The sequence below is a fragment of the Alligator mississippiensis genome, chromosome 1 (genome assembly GCF_030867095.1).
Source record: "Alligator mississippiensis isolate rAllMis1 chromosome 1, rAllMis1, whole genome shotgun sequence".
In the NCBI taxonomy this organism is placed as follows: domain Eukaryota; kingdom Metazoa; phylum Chordata; order Crocodylia; family Alligatoridae; genus Alligator; species Alligator mississippiensis.
In genome coordinates, this window is record NC_081824.1 from 109,553,361 (window position 1) to 109,570,438 (window position 17,078).

Genomic DNA, 17,078 nt, shown 5'->3' on the forward strand with positions numbered 1-17,078 from the left:
CAGCCACGTCTACGTGAGCAATTAATGCTATTTGGCTTTACTGCGCTGTTTGCCTTACTGCGCAATAGACTCATTTACTGTGCAGTAAATGGCTATACGTGTAAATAGTGACTCTTTACTGTGCTGTAAATTAGGCTTTACTGCGCAGCAAAGCCTCTCGTGGAGGCCCGTGTTTCTTAAAGCCTAGCGGGACTACTGGGCTAGCAGGGCACTGGCCTGGGGGGGACACTGTGAGAGAAGATTTTTTCCCCCCTCATGAAAGCTGTGTTTTTTTTTAAAACCAGTGGAAGAAGCCTTACAAGAACTTGCTTTTTCATTTGAATTTCCCTTAACGCCCCGTCCGGGTGTCCCACCTACCCCCCCCCCCTTGCACCGGCCGGCACTCGGCAGGCGGCAGCTAGAACCGCGGGGCCACTGCGCACGCGCCGTTCCGCCCTCCCAGGCCACAACCCCGGCGGCCCCAGCCGGCCCCGCGCGCTATTGGACAGGCCGGGAGAGGGGGCGTGGCTGCCTCGCGCTCCTGCCCACCGCCGCCCTCTTTAGTTCCCCCGGCAACGGCTTCCCTCCCACTCCCCCTCTTCATCCGTTTGGAACTCAGAAAGGGAGGACCCCGCCGTCCGCCCGCCGAGACACGGGCGAGAAAAACGGCGCTCCCCGCTCCCCCTCGCCGCTGCTGGGGTCAGGTAGTGGGCGGGGCCAGCGCGAAAGTTCAGTTGCCGGAACTCAGGCGCACACACCCGCAGGTGATCGCATCTGACAGCGCGCGCGACTCCTCCCTCTCCTCCCAGCAGAATGCGCAAGCGTAGACCTGTGAAACGGGGAAGGCAGACGCAGGCGCAGCTGGAAGCCACAGCGTAGGGTGCTTGTGCCTGCGCAATCGCCTCCAGGCGCTCGCACTGGATTGCGCATTTAACTCCTCCCTCCAACATCCTCTAGGCCCCGCCTGTCCCGCTGTAGGCGGAGCGCGCGTGCGCTGCTCGCTGCCGGGCGCGATGGCGGGCGGGGAGGTCGCGGCGTCCGAGGATGCGCAGGCTGCGGCGGACGCGGGAGCTGCCGAGGGGGAGGCCGGGGGCGGCGGCGGCGGCTACGACAGCAAGTGCGTCTTCTGCCGCATTGGCCGCCGGGAGGAGCCGGGCACTGCGCTGCTGCCCTGCCAGGTGCGGGGGGACGGGTCTGGGTCTGGGCGGGGACGCGGAGCGGGGGACGCGGGGGCGGCCAGTCCTACCGCGAAATCGCCCCGGGCAAGTGTGTGTCTGACGCAGCCTGGGCAGGCTTTAAATCGGGAACGATCATATTGGAAGCTCAACATGATAGTATTTGCTGGAAAACTGCGGTACGCTGAAAATACCTGCAAGGTATGAAATAAGTCCTTTTCTTATGTACTTTCTATTGCTCACTGTGGGCCTGCAGTGAGTGAGTGAGAACTGGGTCCTCAGGGCTGAAGCACTTTTCTTCATTTTGAGGCCAGCCATCATGGTGGAGTGCTGAGAGCAATCCCAAAAGTCTGTTGAGACACTCTGAGAGTGACTTGGGTTTTGCATGTGCTGCATCAATTAGCTGCTTCCAAAATTATTGTATGTTTTGAACCCTTTTGCTGTTATTCATTAAATAGGATCATTAATTATTGTACATCTGGCAACACTGGTTCAGCCCGCTCCTAAAAACGCCCCAGGAGCGGGCTGCCACAGCCTCTGCCTAGCTTGTCTCAGCACTTGGCCTCCCCTCTCATCTCAAAACTAAGCGCGTCCCTTGCTGCCATATAGAACTGTTGCTCCTTTTTCTGCTCCTGGTGGCCACCTAGAACAGGTATTTGAAGACTGTTGTCAAATTCTCACCCCTCCCCCCCTTCTCCAAACCAAATACTCCTAGTTCCTTCAGCCTTTTGTCAGTGGGCCGTGTTTCACTTTCCAAAGTGAAAGTATCTCATGCCTCTTGATAAATCTGTGCTGTGTCCACACTCTGGTTTCTGTGCCCTGTCCTGGTTTTGTTGATTTTAGGATAGGAAGCAAAAGGGTCACGTATAAACAGTTGTTTTTGGGGATGGAAAGAAATAAGCAGTGAAATTCCCTTGCGGGATTTGTTTTGGGACTGGTCCTGTTTCATATATTCGTAAATGATCTGGAAAAGGGTGGACAGTGATGTGGGGGTGGCCAGATCTGTGTTTAACAAAATGATTCAAAGTGATGAAGACCCACAGGCAGACTGTGAGCACTTGCAGAAGGATCTGGTACGACTGGGCAAATAAGCAATTTAAATGGAAGATGAAATTCAGGTAAGTAGATAGTGTGAAGTATAGGGAAGCGTAAAGTGATGCACATGGGCAAAAACTCTGCTTACACTCTGATTTTCTCCTAGCTGTGACCACACAGGAAACAGATTTGGAAGTTGACCCAGTAAATGGTAGCTCTTAGTTTCTTAAGAATGCAGAATACGCTGTGTTCAAAAATGTGTCCATGCAGTGTTCAAAAATGTCCCCTAAAAGCCATGCAGTTGCTCCCCTAAAAACCATGGCCCACAGAAATCTTTGCTGCTTAAATATTTCCCAGACCTTCAGAGCTACAGTGTTACTTGAAGACAGTGATTCTCAAGCAGGGTGCTGCAGCACCACGGGGTGCTTTGATATCTTCTTCAGGAGTGCTCAAGGTGCCACACATTAGCACTATCAAGTCCATGAACATTATTAAGATAAACCCACAGGTTTCACATAGGAAACCTTAGTGTCAAAAAAAATTCTGGTATTTTACAGGCTTTCTGAGCTCTTTGCAACAGAACAATTATGCCCACTTTTTGGTTGTCAGCAAAATGCGCTGGTGTTTTTTGCTAGGTGCTTTGAGTCTAATAAGGGGTTCCTTGAATCTAAAAAGATTTAGAACCGCTATTCTAAAAGTAAGTTCATATGAGTCTTTGCTCAGTCGGTGGTGGATGCAATGATGCTAATGGGCAGCAAGCAAATTAGGTCAGAGCTTTAAAAGCTAGAATGCAACAGATCCACTGCATTTGAGCTTGGAACCTATCCATATAAAAACGATGCCTAGAAGGGAGGGATTCAGGAGATAAATAGATAGTAAAGCAGTTGGAGGATTGCTTTATAAGAATTAAGGATTACATTTTCTTTACATTTTGTAAGAGATCCATTAGCACAGCAAGGTTGTACCTTCACAGTGTGCAAGTACTGCCTGTAAGAGAGTGCTTTGCAATTTGAGAGCTCTCAAACCTGTAAACAGGTGGAATCCTCTGTTCTCAACAACCCGCTCTGCCCACAGAGGTAGTGGTGTAAAGTTTATTAAAAGGAAAAGCAAATTTCATTCTGCATAATGAGTGTTTTTTAGCTGTGTGGGAACTGGAATTTGGATGTTTGAGAGGCATGGCTGCAGAATGGCTAAATAGAAAACTACTTGGAAGTTTTTCTGGATTGACTCCAAAAACCTTGCAGATCATTGGGATGAATATCCTGTAATGCCAAACTCATAGTTAATAAGAGATCTGATTTACTATTCAAAATGCATTTTACAGTAAGTAGAGTATTCCAGCATAGTGCATGAATGCCAGTTCAGCCTCAGGAAAACTGGTATTGTTACCTGCGGACTGCCAATATCCTCAATTTAATAACAAACTACTCCATTGGTTTTATTCCATTAGCATGAAGATCTGGTTTGCTTTAGAGATATCAGACCTGGAGCCCCGCACCATTATCTAGTGGTGCCGGTGGAACACGTAGGAAACTGCAAGACTCTGAAGAGAGAACATATACCTCTAGGTAAGGCCATTGTCCTTCCTAATGTGAATGAAAATAATTGTAGATCAGAATTATTTGCAGTATTATATCTTTCAGTGCTTTTTTTTTTTTTTTTTGTAGATGAAGGCATTTTATTCAAAGGAGTAAGAGGATTGCTGTATTATAGATTCATTAGTGCCATCAAATTCCACAATAAAGCTGTAGTGTGGGCATCTCTTCCAGAATATAAGTAACCGTTATAAAGTAGTTACTCCATGGAGTAATTATTTTGCTATAACTATACTTGTTAGTTTCCCTTTATAGATGATCTCAGACACCTGTTAATACAGCTGTTTTCTTTTTGTTTTAACTTTCAAATGTAATTGTGCACAGTTCTGTTAACCAATTTGTCTTACTATTTCAGTTTTCTGGGTTCTTCTGTGGGAGATGGGGAGAGGGAGATGTAATCTGAGCTGCTTTCAGATCAGAGTTACTGTTGTATTTCAAGTGCCTTAAGCTTTCCCTCCATTGTTGGTACCACATTATTGAGATAACAACTAGCAAATTGCCCATTATGAATGACTGGGGGAGGGGGACCCAACCAGTGCCCCGTGGTGCCGCTGCTCCCTGTCCCCCTCTGTCTATAACACTCCAGGCCCTCACAGCCAATTGGCGCATGTGCAGTTGGCCCGGAGCATTACAGGCAGACTAAGGCTTTTATTATATTAGATTTTTTAAATAGTGTAAATATTTATACAAAACACTTTCAGACCAGCCCCAAAATTGGGGCTGTTTCAGACAAGTTCCCATGTTCTAGATGCCTGCAGTTAGTAAATGCACAGCATTGCATGAATTCTAAATGTTTGTTTTTTATTTTTATTTTTTCATTTTAAAAGTGAAGAAAATGATGGAAGTTGGAAAAACCATCCTACAGCGAAATAACTTTACTGACTTGAATGATATAAGGTATATAGTTTACTTTCTGGATATATATATATATATATATATATATATATATATATATATATATATATATATATATATATATTGGATATGTATTGGACAGATAGTGGCAGCGATGGCAACATGGTGGTTATCTGGCTAAAATAGAGAATTTATTAGGATTTGAAACTACAGCACAGGCTCTCTTTCCGAGTGCATGGTCATTGGACTATACACTGAAAAATGTTTTGTGCAGAATTGGTTTGAGAGCCTTATTCTGTACAAGATTTATTTCTTGTTTGGTTTCCCTGAAAATGTCTCATGTAACGAAATGGTGTCCTTTCTAAAATTTGTTTGTCTTCATGACAAGAAATGAAGGAGAGCAAGAAAATGTTAAACAAACCATTCAAAAGATTGCCTTAACCAGGTACCAACAGCATGCTTTGGAGTCCTTGAATCCAGAGCAGAGTTGAATTTTGTAGTCTCATCCTATACAGATGATATGAATGACTATTAAACAAAAGTATTTTAAACTTGTAATGAACATAATCGGTTTTCCAGCAGTTTGGCTGTGGTTGCACTAGTCATCTTGAATGTGTTCAAAATCATTTTTGTCTGAAATAATTTTAACCCCCTCTTAGATGCTTTGGGAAATATTATTCGGGCTCCTGTTTGGATACGGGGACTATACCTTCCATAGTTAAAACAAATTGAGGGCACCTTCATGAGAGGGACAGTGGACTACTGATTTTCCAGCTGTAGAGCAGATCCCATGCATTTATGGTAATATATTTATATGATATTACCATATATTTATGGTAATATCATATTGAAAAAAAATATTTTCTTAGTAACAAAGTGTATATAAATACAAAAATAAAGGGAGTCAGGAAATAAGTTCCATAGGCTGATGCTGTCTATCTGCCCTTAGTTAAAAATGAAATGATAGAAGTCACATGAGTTGCTACTTACGTTATAAGGGTTATTTTACAGATTGCATTAACGCAAATAATGAAAACTGCAAGTATTTGATCTTGTAAATGTATCTGTTGCTATGTCTGAAGTCATTGCTGTATTTCAGAATAACCAACAATTTTAATATGGTTTATTACTGTATCTAATTTAATATGTCCAAATCAATATAACTGGTATTGTTTTGTTTTTTTTCCCCTGCTTTCTTCTTAAGAATGGGTTTCCATTGGCCTCCATTCTGCTCAATCTCCCACTTACACCTTCATGTCCTAGCCCCAGCCAGTCAACTGGGCTTCTTGTCCAGGTTAATTTACAGAATCAATTCCTACTGGTTTATCACAGTAAGTGAAAGTGCACTTTTCATATTTTAAGATACTTATAATACTCTGCAAGAAAGTGTTATTGTCCATGTTCAAACCAACTGTTGGTGCCATAATTTTGATAACTTTTATCTATGCAAATTTTTAGGATGAAATAATTTAGAGCAAATGTAGAAGTGTTAAGGCCTTTACCTTTAAGAAAAACATAGTGGTAAAATATGAATGGAAAATACTCTTTTTATTTGAATTTGGTGGGTGGCCCACATTAAAATTATAACTACACATATATATGGTGAGGCTAGGGTGGAACAGATTTGTTAATGGGATATGAAGGGCACCTGGTAAACTATTATTGCTATATGTGCTGCTGAACAGCAGCTATTGTGTAAAATCCTGTGGGCTTGGTTCAGTCCACAATAAAGGGTCTCCTTCATTTAAAAAAAATTCTCTTGTTGCTAGTCTCCACTGCGAAATGCCAAAAGTTGAACTGGCCGTGTGACTGAATAACTTAGCACAGGGGTGGGCAAAATGCCTGATCTGGCTGGCAGCCAGACAACTCCATTTCCCAGCTGCCCCTGCCCTCATGGAGTCTGGCCCAAGCCATGGAGACCCCAGCCGCACCTGCTTAGGAAAGCTCAGGCGGGGGTTGCCATGGATGCTTAGCCAGAGCTACACTGGCAGCACGCATGGCAGAGCAGTACAGGGGGCTGCTCTAGAGTTGGTGGGAACTTGGGATGGGGGCAGCTTGCTCCAGAACCAGAGCAGAGTCACGATCTGTAGCCTGCATGCTCCGGGCTCCTTGCAGGTGTGCCCTGGCTCCTCACAGCAGTGACAGCCTAGTCTGGAGCTGGGGCAGAGCTGTGATCCCCTGTCTGTGCACCCCTGCCCAGGGTGGCTGGGAAATAGTCTACAGCTGACCAGATCCAGCCCATGGGCCAGAGTTTGCCCATCTGGTGTAGCGTGTCTTTCAAGCTTTCTGGCAAGCTCACAGGACAGGGTGGGGAAGCTTTTGCTATTGCAATTATGCTGAGTAAGAAGAGAACCTACTGCATTAAAATGTATCCATGTTAACTGGGACAGCCCTTTTTACATAGGTGCTAACCCCTCCCCCCCCCCCCCCCCAAAAAAAAACAACCCTTGCTGAGATGCACTTATTATGTTAACACAGGATTTCTAAAGATAAATGGGAAGTCAGAGGAGTCCTAGCATAAAAAAACCCCAAGACGTATTATCTGGTTTATAGCATCTTAAAGTGGTACAAATGAGAGAATGAAAAATGTTCTGGAATATTTCCTTATTGTAATTGTTTGGGGGCCACTTGATTTAGAACCATGTTAATGTAAAACAACACAAAATTAAACTATCGAGTTGTATTTGCAAATGAACTGTAAGGGCTATTTCACCTTGTTTCTGCACAGTGGTCTGGGACAGGGCTACCTGGCTTTTGAATGACCAGGGGCTACAGACCTCTTGGTCACATGCCCCTCCAGACTGTATGCCACTTGAGCTTCATGCCTTGCCATGTGATCCTCCCACTGCACCACACCATGTGCCTCCCCCAACAAAAAGTTCCCCAGGTCATAGGCAGTGGAAGCTGGAGGAAGGGGAGGGGTGTGGGGGGGAGAGCCTGGACCATGAATCCAGAGGCGTGAGGTTAACTCTTTAGGGACCATGTACACCTGCAAGCCAGCAGTTGGACAGCCCTGGTCTGGGATGTAAGACCTGTAGCATGCTATTGGTTCTAGTGAGGCAAGTGACTTGAAGGCATTGCCTAGGCACCTCAACTGTTTATCCTTTAGGCCCTAGAAGCTGGTGATTTTTTAATAAAACCTTTAGATACAGGTTTAAACAAAAAATATATCTTAATAGGGCTGACAAGTAAAGTTGACAATAACCCCTGAAAAGCAGAGATTTGCACTGATGCTGTGTACCAACAAGGGGCTCCTATGCACACATCTTAGTGGACTCCCTCAGTCTGTCTGGAGATGGATGGCAGCAGTGTGCATCTCTGATTGCCTGGCCCAGCATGCTCAGGGACAGTCTGTGTCTCCCTGCAACACAGTGTGGGGATTGTGAAGGGGGCACATTCTGCTCCCTTCTCAGCTAGAGTCCAGTGAATGATATGGTCTCTTGAGGGTTGGGGGGGGGTGGGGGTGAAGCAAAGTACCTTGGGATGCTGGAGGACTGTGCTGTGGCCTCTCTCAATAGAGACTGAAAGCGAATGGTCGCTCTCCCAGGAGAAACTCCCGGGAATGATTTTTAACCTTGGTTGTGACACTCCAGCAGAAACTGATTGTTTTCATGGCCATAGTCGAATAACTAGGCAAGCAAAAATAACAGCTCTACCCTGTCCCTTCAGTGCCAGCCAACTTGGAAATCATTTGATTTTTAATGCCAGTCTCCTTGCACATCCCCAAAACATCCTGTCAAATTGACCCATTCTTAACAAGCCACTTTCTAACCACTACAGAACCTTCTCTCTTCTGACCTAATAATCCTCCAGTAATGGAAAAGTTATGAATTACCTGATTAAGCAGACATATGATAGGATGTCTGTTGCATGTCTTGTCTGAAGTAGCAAGCACTTGCAGTGCTGTTTAGTGTAGTGTGTTCTAATGCAACAATTATTGTTTTGACTTGTATTTGCCAGAATAATTTGCATAGTAAATAAACTGGAGAGTCAACCATGTAGATAAAAGATGTTTTCTTCTCTTTACAGGCTGAACAGCTGATTGAACGATTGCAGACTGAAAATGCTGCGAGTTAAATTTACCTTTCCTAGACCTAGATTATACCAGGATTGGAAAAAAAAAAAAAAAAAAGGAAAAGAAAAGTTTGTATTTCTTATTAAGAACAAACATGCCTTTCACTTTTAATTGTCAACCTAATTCTTACTGTGAATGAACTCAGGTGGACTGACAATGAGATGTAAAATGTTTGAACAGAAACCTGAGTAATCTATGAAATGCTAGTCCTAGGGAAACATAGTATAATATATTCCATTTGTAATGATAAAATTGGGTAGACTTTTAGCAACTACTACAAATAGCATGTAGGTTATGCCACGGTGAATGCTAGTTTTGTATTTTAAAAAAGCACTTTGGGATTTCAGTAGGGTTCACAACTTACAGATTTCCTTTTGTATGTACTTGGTTTATGTAGTGATGTCCATTTATTAGTGAGGACAGTGCTAAGGAGACACTATCTTCTCTGGTGCTAATCCATGTTAATATGTAACTCTTTCACTTGCATGGCAATGGAATGTAGCAAGCGCTAAACATAATGTGCCCAGAATGTGATAACGCAGTAGAATGTAAATTACCTATATGTATGAGTGTTAGTATGTTAGACTAAGAGGGTTTGTCTGTTGTGTGTATGAATACGCCAGATTATTTACTGTGTTTACAATAATTTTAAGCGGTTGTGCTAGAATGAACTAATACACTGGACTTTTAGATTGGGTTAGTCTTTGGTTAATAAATTGTTTCTTGGAGTTGGACTTCTAAATTTTTCTGAGCCACAAAGGAAATGAGTTATTTGTTTCATCACTTGGTGAAATTCACCACACACAACTGCCACAAAATTGCTTAGAATTTGGCATAGCTGGGGCTCTGCCAGCCAAAATTAGAACGTGGCACTTGCGTGGTCAGAGTTGCGTGAGAGCTTTCATAGTGCTTGCCAGCATTGTGTCCAACTGGTCCGTGATGGTAGCTCTTCATTTTATTTATTATTATTATTTTTTTTTTAATAAGTACTACATTAACAAGCTCCTCTGAGAACAGAGTCTTGGCAATATTATCTCCTGATCCAGCACCTTGTTGCCTTAGTGCTGCAATGTGTTGTAATATTTATTTATATATGCCTTAATGGGTCAGGACAAAGAACAGAACACTCTAAGAGCTTATTCACGTGGAGTCTGGGGCTTAAAATTTAAATTGTGTTAGGAAAGCGTTAATTAAAACCGTCATACATTGACTAATTCTTTGCAATAGATGAGGAGGTGTAAGTTGGCTTTCTTACTTCCTAAAATATTAGGACACCAACATTAACACCTTTTAAAGAAGTATTAATACCATGTATGAATATTATGGTACTGAATAAATGTATGTAACTGTGATGCAAGTCAGTTTAAAATATGATGAAGAAGCTCAATAAAAAGATAAATATCAAGATAGGCAATTTCTTTTTTTATTTGTAGCACCCTGCCTCTAATAACAAAGATGTTCCTGTAGGACTGAGAAGTTTTGGGTGCTGATCCTTCCTCCCAGAATTGTTTGCATCTCTCTGTGTTAAGGAGTGATTGGACAAATGAACACTCTTATCAAATGGCTACAGAAACATGTTTCCTCTTCCCCATTCATTGTCTGACCCTATGGAACTTGCATTCTTTGCTGTGCCATGGCACAGCTTCAAAAAGCCTTTTCCCACCTCCCTACCATCAAGGTCAGAGGAAAGTAGGTTTCTTAGGCTGGGGAAGGCATATAGCCAAAATGTCCCATTTCCTGGGTAAAGCACTAGTACTAGGCTTTGCATAAATGGTGGGCACTGCCCACCGCGCTAATGATCCTGTTTTTAAAAACTATGGATGGATCAGTTGGCCAGTGAAATGGAGTGCTTAAGTGTCTAAGTTGGAGGTGGGGATGGATGTTAACATCTGAATTCAGTCTGGTCTAGGTGTCAAAATCAGGACTGCAATCAAGCACCTAAGTCTAGAAAAGAGGTGGGAATCAGACATTCTTGTCAGCATTTCTTGTGTACTAGCTCAGGTGTACCCCTGCTTAACACTGTAAAGGCCATTTTTAGGCACCCAAGTCTTTCCATGTGATTGTATAGGCAGCACAGATACCTTACACTCTGGGATCTAGGCATATTTGTGGATCTGACCTAAGGTTTTTAATTGTAAGTTGAGTCGTATTAATTACTGACAGACAGAACCTTATGAGGCCTTTATCAGTTTCTTTCCAGTGGAGAATAACTTCCAGTAGTGGGTTCAAGAACTGTCAGCCCAGTCAGCTGACACAATCAATCAGTTTGCTTTTCTAAAAAGCTCTTCTTCAGCAGTATTGTTTTAAGGCATGCCAGTATCTAGTCCTTCATTACCACATCTTGAAGATGCCATCTCCTTCACACACCTGCCTCTATTTAGCAATATGGTCATAGTTTTTATAGACATTAGGACTGGAAGGGACCTCGGAAGATCATTGCATCCTGCCCCAGGGCCAGGAAGTCGGCAGGGATCATAGGATCCCAGCAAGATAAACAGCCAGATGTCTTTTGAAGGTGTTCAGAGTAGGTACTTGAACCACCTCCGGTGGCAGTCTATTCCAAACCTTGGGGCTCAGACAGTAAAGAAGTTCTTCCTTATGTCTAGCCTGAAATGGTCTTGGAGGAGTTTGTGATCGTTCGACCTTGTCGTCCCTTGGGGCGCTCTGGTAAACAGATGTTCCCCCAGATCCTGGTAAGCACCAAAGCATCTTGGAAAGTAAACCCATCCAAACTCATCATCCTTTGTTTTCTGGTTTCTGTGTAGGAGCTTGGAGTACGGGAAGGGACCTATGAAGGGGTTTCTTAAACTACTGTCTATAGATCATGTTGTTCCTTGGCTCGGATTGGGGTCTGGGATTAAAACACCTTCAAACCAAGATGTGTGTGCGAATAAGCTTTTCTTCCCCTTGGCCTTGAGGGAGGGGGGAGAAGGCATATAATATTTTCTTCCCCCATTGCAGAACAATACCTTAGCCTAATGCTCTCATGTTAACATGCTGCTGAGCAGCAGCAAAGCAATTAAATGGACTGAAGAGTGGTATCAAATGCACACACTGCAAACAAGGAAGGGTTTCAAGTGTTACAATGGCAGAAAAATGTCACAGAGAATTAGGGCTGGAAGGGACCTCCAAAGGTCATCTAGTCCAACCCCCTTCCACAGACAGGATTGGTCCCAATCCAAACCATCCCATACAACCGTAATCTAAGATCTACATAAAACTCTCAACCCTGATGCAACGTAGACCAAACACCCTCACCTGCCATAGGTAAAGCAGAAGAACCATGGCATCCAATGTCCTGCTTCTATAACATCTTGTCAATATATGCTCAAGAGGTCCCAGGTAGAGGGCTATGCCCCTCCTCCTGCTACAGAGGAAGACATACCAATCTGCCCATGGGCTAAAATTTATTTCTGACCCCAAATAGGAGATTGGTCTGAGTCTGAGTGGAGGGGTGACCCTCTAGCTTTAATTCAAATGAGCAAGTCCTAATTAGCTTGAGGTCTAATCTAGCAAGTGAATTGGATGAAAGTCTCGCTTTAGAACAATAGATTGGTGAAAACCACTATTAAATGTGACAAAATCAAAATGATAAAATACAAGACTAAATACAGATGGTCCCTATAGTGTAAGAACTTGCAATTCAAGTGAAAGGGATACAATAAAACAGGCTACAGCTAAAAACCTAAAGGATCTGGGGCTGGGGTGTTGGTAGCATACTTTCAATTAATTCACTTTTGTGAGGAAACAACTTTGCAAAGAGTTTAAAGATGAAAACAACTTCACTCAGTGGAAGCATGCATGTTTTTTATTATTCAAACTTGCATTCCTGAATCTGACAATTTTTAAAATACCAAAATTGATCCTTCACATGAACATGAATTTTGGCAAAAAGAAAAAACTCTAGAAAATGATTTCACTTTTTCTTGGTAGTGGCAATGTTGGTTGAGTATCATAAATTATATAAAAGATACATAATTATTAATCTAAAGATCTTAAAGTGCTTTACAAAGGTGAGTTATGGCTCTGTTTTACAAATGGGGAATCCTATGAAAAATAAAATAACTTGCTGTAAATTGCATAAACAAATATTAGTGCTGAGATTAAAATCTGGATCTCCCAACTCCTAGTCTTCTGTTCTAAGCACTAGTACTAGAAATGATGTCTTCCTGATAGTTTAAACAATTTGAGGAAGGAATTTTTACACTTGAGCATATCCATGAACACACTGGCCTACTGCACTATATATATATAATTATATTTTGCAGTATCAAGTTTTGGTCACTGCTGAAAGCAAAATACTGGATTTGTAGACCTGTGATCCCACCCAGTATGGCAAGTCTTGCATCCTTTTAACCATTCCACACCCTGTCTTTAGGGGTTGCACGTGTACAATCTACAAATAGTAAATTTGGCTTTATTGCTGTTCAAATCTCATTAAAATCATAGCTCCCTTTTCAATGGGTTTTGTACAGCAGTGTATGACCCTGAAAGCAATAAGATGGTCATATCTCCTAAAGCTTAATCTAATTCTTTTCTCTGGTCCTTTGGACCTTACCTGCTCTGTCTACACTGTATCTAGAGGTATTACTGCAACTGGTGCTGAAATCTTTAACCTAGCTCTAACCAAACCACAGCTGCACAGACTTCAGTGGGAACTACCCAGGACCAACGCTGGTCCTGGGTACGTGTGCAACTCCTGAAACATGCTTCTGCAGCTTCACTGATAGCTTACTGGTGATTCAAATATGTCTACAGAAGCTGTAGTTGCATTTTGGGATGATACAAGCTACAGATGCTGCAATCCAAAAAGGTCTTTTCCATTGTGTTACAGTTTCTGAAAGGGGCAGCCTACCACATTTTTTTTGCCCAACAGTGCTAACCAGTGTTCCATTAGTTACCCCTCAATGCTTGTACTACCTGATCATATTCTTGAAAGGATTGATTTACAAGTGCCACAAAGGAGGAATCAACTAGATTTAACGCATTTAAGCTAGACATACCAAATGCTACATACTGTAAGTTTGAAAAGCATTTTTCTGCTCTATGAAATCTATGTATAATATGCGTGCCCAGCTTCTATTAATCTAATGAAGTTCATTAGCAGATTTGGTTGCTGAGCTACTTGGACAAAAATGACCAATATAAATATTTTCAAATGCTTTCTACTTGTTTGAAATGTTCTGATGCATCTAAATAAATCTTGTTTCATTTGCATTCAAAATGAAGTATTTTAGCATTTCTGGCATCTCCCCTTTCCTTCCTTTTTTACATTCCCCCAACACTTTTGGAAGGGGAGGAAATGAAATGGTAAAAGTGGATGCCAATTTATTTTAAATTTGATCATATGAAATGAAACTCAGTTTCAAATTGAATCAAAATAGAAAATTATTGCATTTTGATTAATATATTTAATGAAAATGTTCCTCTTTAACACTCTTTTGCAGATGCCAATTGCTATTTGTGCATCAGTAATTAGCATGATAAACTATTGCACTTATCAAGACTCTTTTATCAATGTATATAAATAACATCCCTCTGAGGTAAGGAAATGCTATTGTTTTACAGGTGGAATGAGGCACAGACCTATTAAGTGATTTAGACACAACTCTTGTGTGACTCTAAGTACACAGGCAACAGTAAATTTTTATTCCCAACTAGGTGTAGTTTTAAATAGTTGAAAATGTATAAATAGAGTTCCTGAGTAATTTATAGCCTTCAATTATGTTACTGCATCCACAGGAAGTTAAAGGTCTTGATTTTTCTCATATAGAAAAGGCCAAGGTGTCCATGGCAGAGCCAGGAATGGAATTCATATGCATCAACTTCCAGTTGAATTTTTGAACCAAAACACTGTCCTTTCTTCTTTTGAGAGGGTGCATCGAAAGCTTAAATCAATATGGCTTTCTGCCTAAGCCAAATGAGGCATGTCTTAAGCAGTAGCTTAAGTAGCTATGTATTTGGCACTTCAGGGTTCTTGTCCTCCCTTCTGTGAGGAGTGGAGTTTGAAAAGGTGAAGGTATTCAGTGCTATTACCATTGGCCAAGGTTATGCTTAAAGTCCTCCTCCAAATCCCTTTGTTGTGGCAGCCTCCTGTCCTGAAGGGGATCCATTTTATCTTAACGACACCTTCAAGTTGCTTGGAGGGGTTTTTGCATAGCTATGTAAACTTCTTGGGTGAGAGGTAAGTTTCAGGTGGCCAGAACAGATACAATCAGAGTGAAGTTATCCAAGGTGCAAAAATGGGAAGAATAGAAAAAGAGATATCTAATGGTTGTGGAGAAGATTGATTAGGAATAGACTTTCCTATACTATATAATGATGTACTACCCTAAAAACATATTTAAGACGTAACTCGTACCCTCATGGTAATTATGCAGGCTATTGAAGGAGTATTCTATTGCACTAAGCTATTAATTTTTTCAAGTAGTATGTGATATTCCCTATACTCATATCTACAGTCCTGATATGTAAAAACAACCCAAATTGCCCTATAGGTGCAATTTTGAAAAAAAATAGCTTTCTGCTTACATTCCATGCAGATTTTACTCCCTGCATACTTCTAAACTTGTTAGCATAAGAACCAGTGCAGACCGAAAGCAAGAATTTTAACTTCTGTTACTCAGAACCCCAAGAGACACCCCGTCACTGGAGTGATTTTTAACAGCTGACTAAATAAAGCAGATGATATACTGTAAAGAACAATCCAATGGCATAGCAATGGATCAGCCAGTCCATATGCTTATTTCCATCCTTATCTTCTGGCATTCTATGGAAGCATTATTCAGCCTCTTCACTGAACGTTCCCTTCCTGCCCATGTCCTGTGTGATTAGCTAGTTTGAAGTTTAGTTACAAAAACCTCTTTCAAGATGGCATTTAGATGTTGTTTTCCTGAAAGAAAACATGCAGTGGCATTCATTAGGTCGCAAAACCTTATTCAAGTAAGGTGATGATCACATTGTCATCTTTTCCTTGCCAGAGCATTTCCCCTTCAAACTGAACCAGCCCATGTTTTCTTGCTCGCAGCAGAATTCCCACTACCTTATTGGAAATAGTCACATATGTTTCAAACAACCGTTGGAAGTTCACCCTCACATTCCCATCTTTCCCTTTCTCCCCAATGCTTCTTATGATCATGCATAACTCTTCCACTTCCTTCCCCACATGCGTGTGGGCATCTTTTCCTCTCTGCTCTGTCTTAGATCCTTCAGGGGGTCTTCCATAAGTGGGATCTCCTTTGCAGCAGGCATGAACAGGCTTGGACAAAAGTCTGTCATCATTGCTGAATGGGTTCTTCTTCTGATAATCAATGTGATCTTCTGCCCAGCTCTGCCAGTTTTTTCTCAGATCATCCACAGCATTGAATGGGGTTCTGGTTGTTTGAGCAAATAGTTTTTTATTTTTCTCCATCCGCAAGAAAGCTTTGTGGAGCTGACAGTGGGCTGTTCACTCCCACCTGCGAAAAAAAATAATACAGAACAATAATAACAATAGTTTGGCTGCATATAGCTCTTAGCTAGATCTCATCATGCATTTATATAAATACAATAAAAGTTCAGAAATATACACGAGTCTCTTCATCTTCTAAGAAACCCAGCCATCACCTAGTAGTAGTAATATGCTTCAACTCCCTCCACCCTGTTGCATGAACTGACTGAAGGGCCCCTTTGATTTCTGCCTGAGCCGAGGGCTGGAGCCTGGGGACAATGAAAGCATTAAACATATCTGAACATTTCATTACGCCACCCCCTAATACTGCAACAATGAAAAGCATACAGGGAAACTAACTGAACTATTTAAATTGCAGGAGTAATGCAAGTCCATAAATTAAACAAATTAAACTTTGAGTCAGTTACGAAGGCATACATTTCCTTCTGCCTCCAGATATGTGTAGTCACACTGTATATTCTAGTGAGCCTGGGATCAATGCAGCCTAGTAAAAATATACTGTTGTACTTACTTTTTATGCAGTGACACCTTTGTAAAATGTTACTGTTGTCAGCTCAGCGCATGCCCCAAATAATCTCTTCTGGGCTTGTTGACCTGATCGATGCAGCTGCCAGCTGACAGACAAGAGAATAAACCAGTCATCAGGAAGCAGCCTACCAATCAGTGGAAAGGGGTGGGGATTTTTTTCTGCTGCTTGAACAGTTTTTAAGGTGGGCAAAACCTTATGAGGTTTTGCCTACATGCTCATGAGATTCCCACAGATGATGTTAGTTACTAAATACAGAACACATGCCTTAGCAGCAATACTAAGGCAATGCTATCTCTACTTCTTAGTGCCCATGCAGAAACAGAAAAGAATGATTTAGAGTGGTACTACCCATATCTCCATACTTCAGTTAACCCTAAGAGTATAG

General features: G+C 42.0%; 1 protein-coding gene and 1 long non-coding RNA gene across 3 annotated transcripts; one reads left to right on the forward strand and one right to left on the reverse strand.

Moving 5' to 3' along the window:
• The first annotated feature begins 797 nt into the window (after nucleotides 1-797).
• Nucleotides 798-10,119, forward strand: HINT3 (histidine triad nucleotide binding protein 3). 2 transcript variants are annotated; one of them, XM_059733524.1, is made up of 5 exons: nucleotides 798-1,157; nucleotides 3,640-3,757; nucleotides 4,612-4,681; nucleotides 5,844-5,970; nucleotides 8,669-10,119. In XM_059733524.1, exons 1-5 carry the CDS (start codon nucleotides 993-995, stop codon nucleotides 8,714-8,716), a joined length of 528 nt encoding a protein of 175 aa, XP_059589507.1. In that variant the 5' UTR covers nucleotides 798-992; the 3' UTR covers nucleotides 8,717-10,119. The 2 variants fall into 2 exon arrangements, with proteins under 2 accessions (XP_059589507.1, XP_059589509.1); XM_059733526.1 differs by lacking the exon at nucleotides 798-1,157 and adding an exon at nucleotides 1,203-1,355.
• A 2,381-nt stretch (nucleotides 10,120-12,500) lies between these two features.
• On the reverse strand, nucleotides 12,501-16,845 carry LOC109281177 (uncharacterized). The gene is made up of 2 exons (XR_002087748.2): nucleotides 16,676-16,845; nucleotides 12,501-16,171 (listed from the first exon to the last, which is right to left on the reverse strand). It is a non-coding gene; the product is annotated as an uncharacterized LOC109281177 (long non-coding RNA).
• Nucleotides 16,846-17,078: the final 233 nt, after the last annotated feature.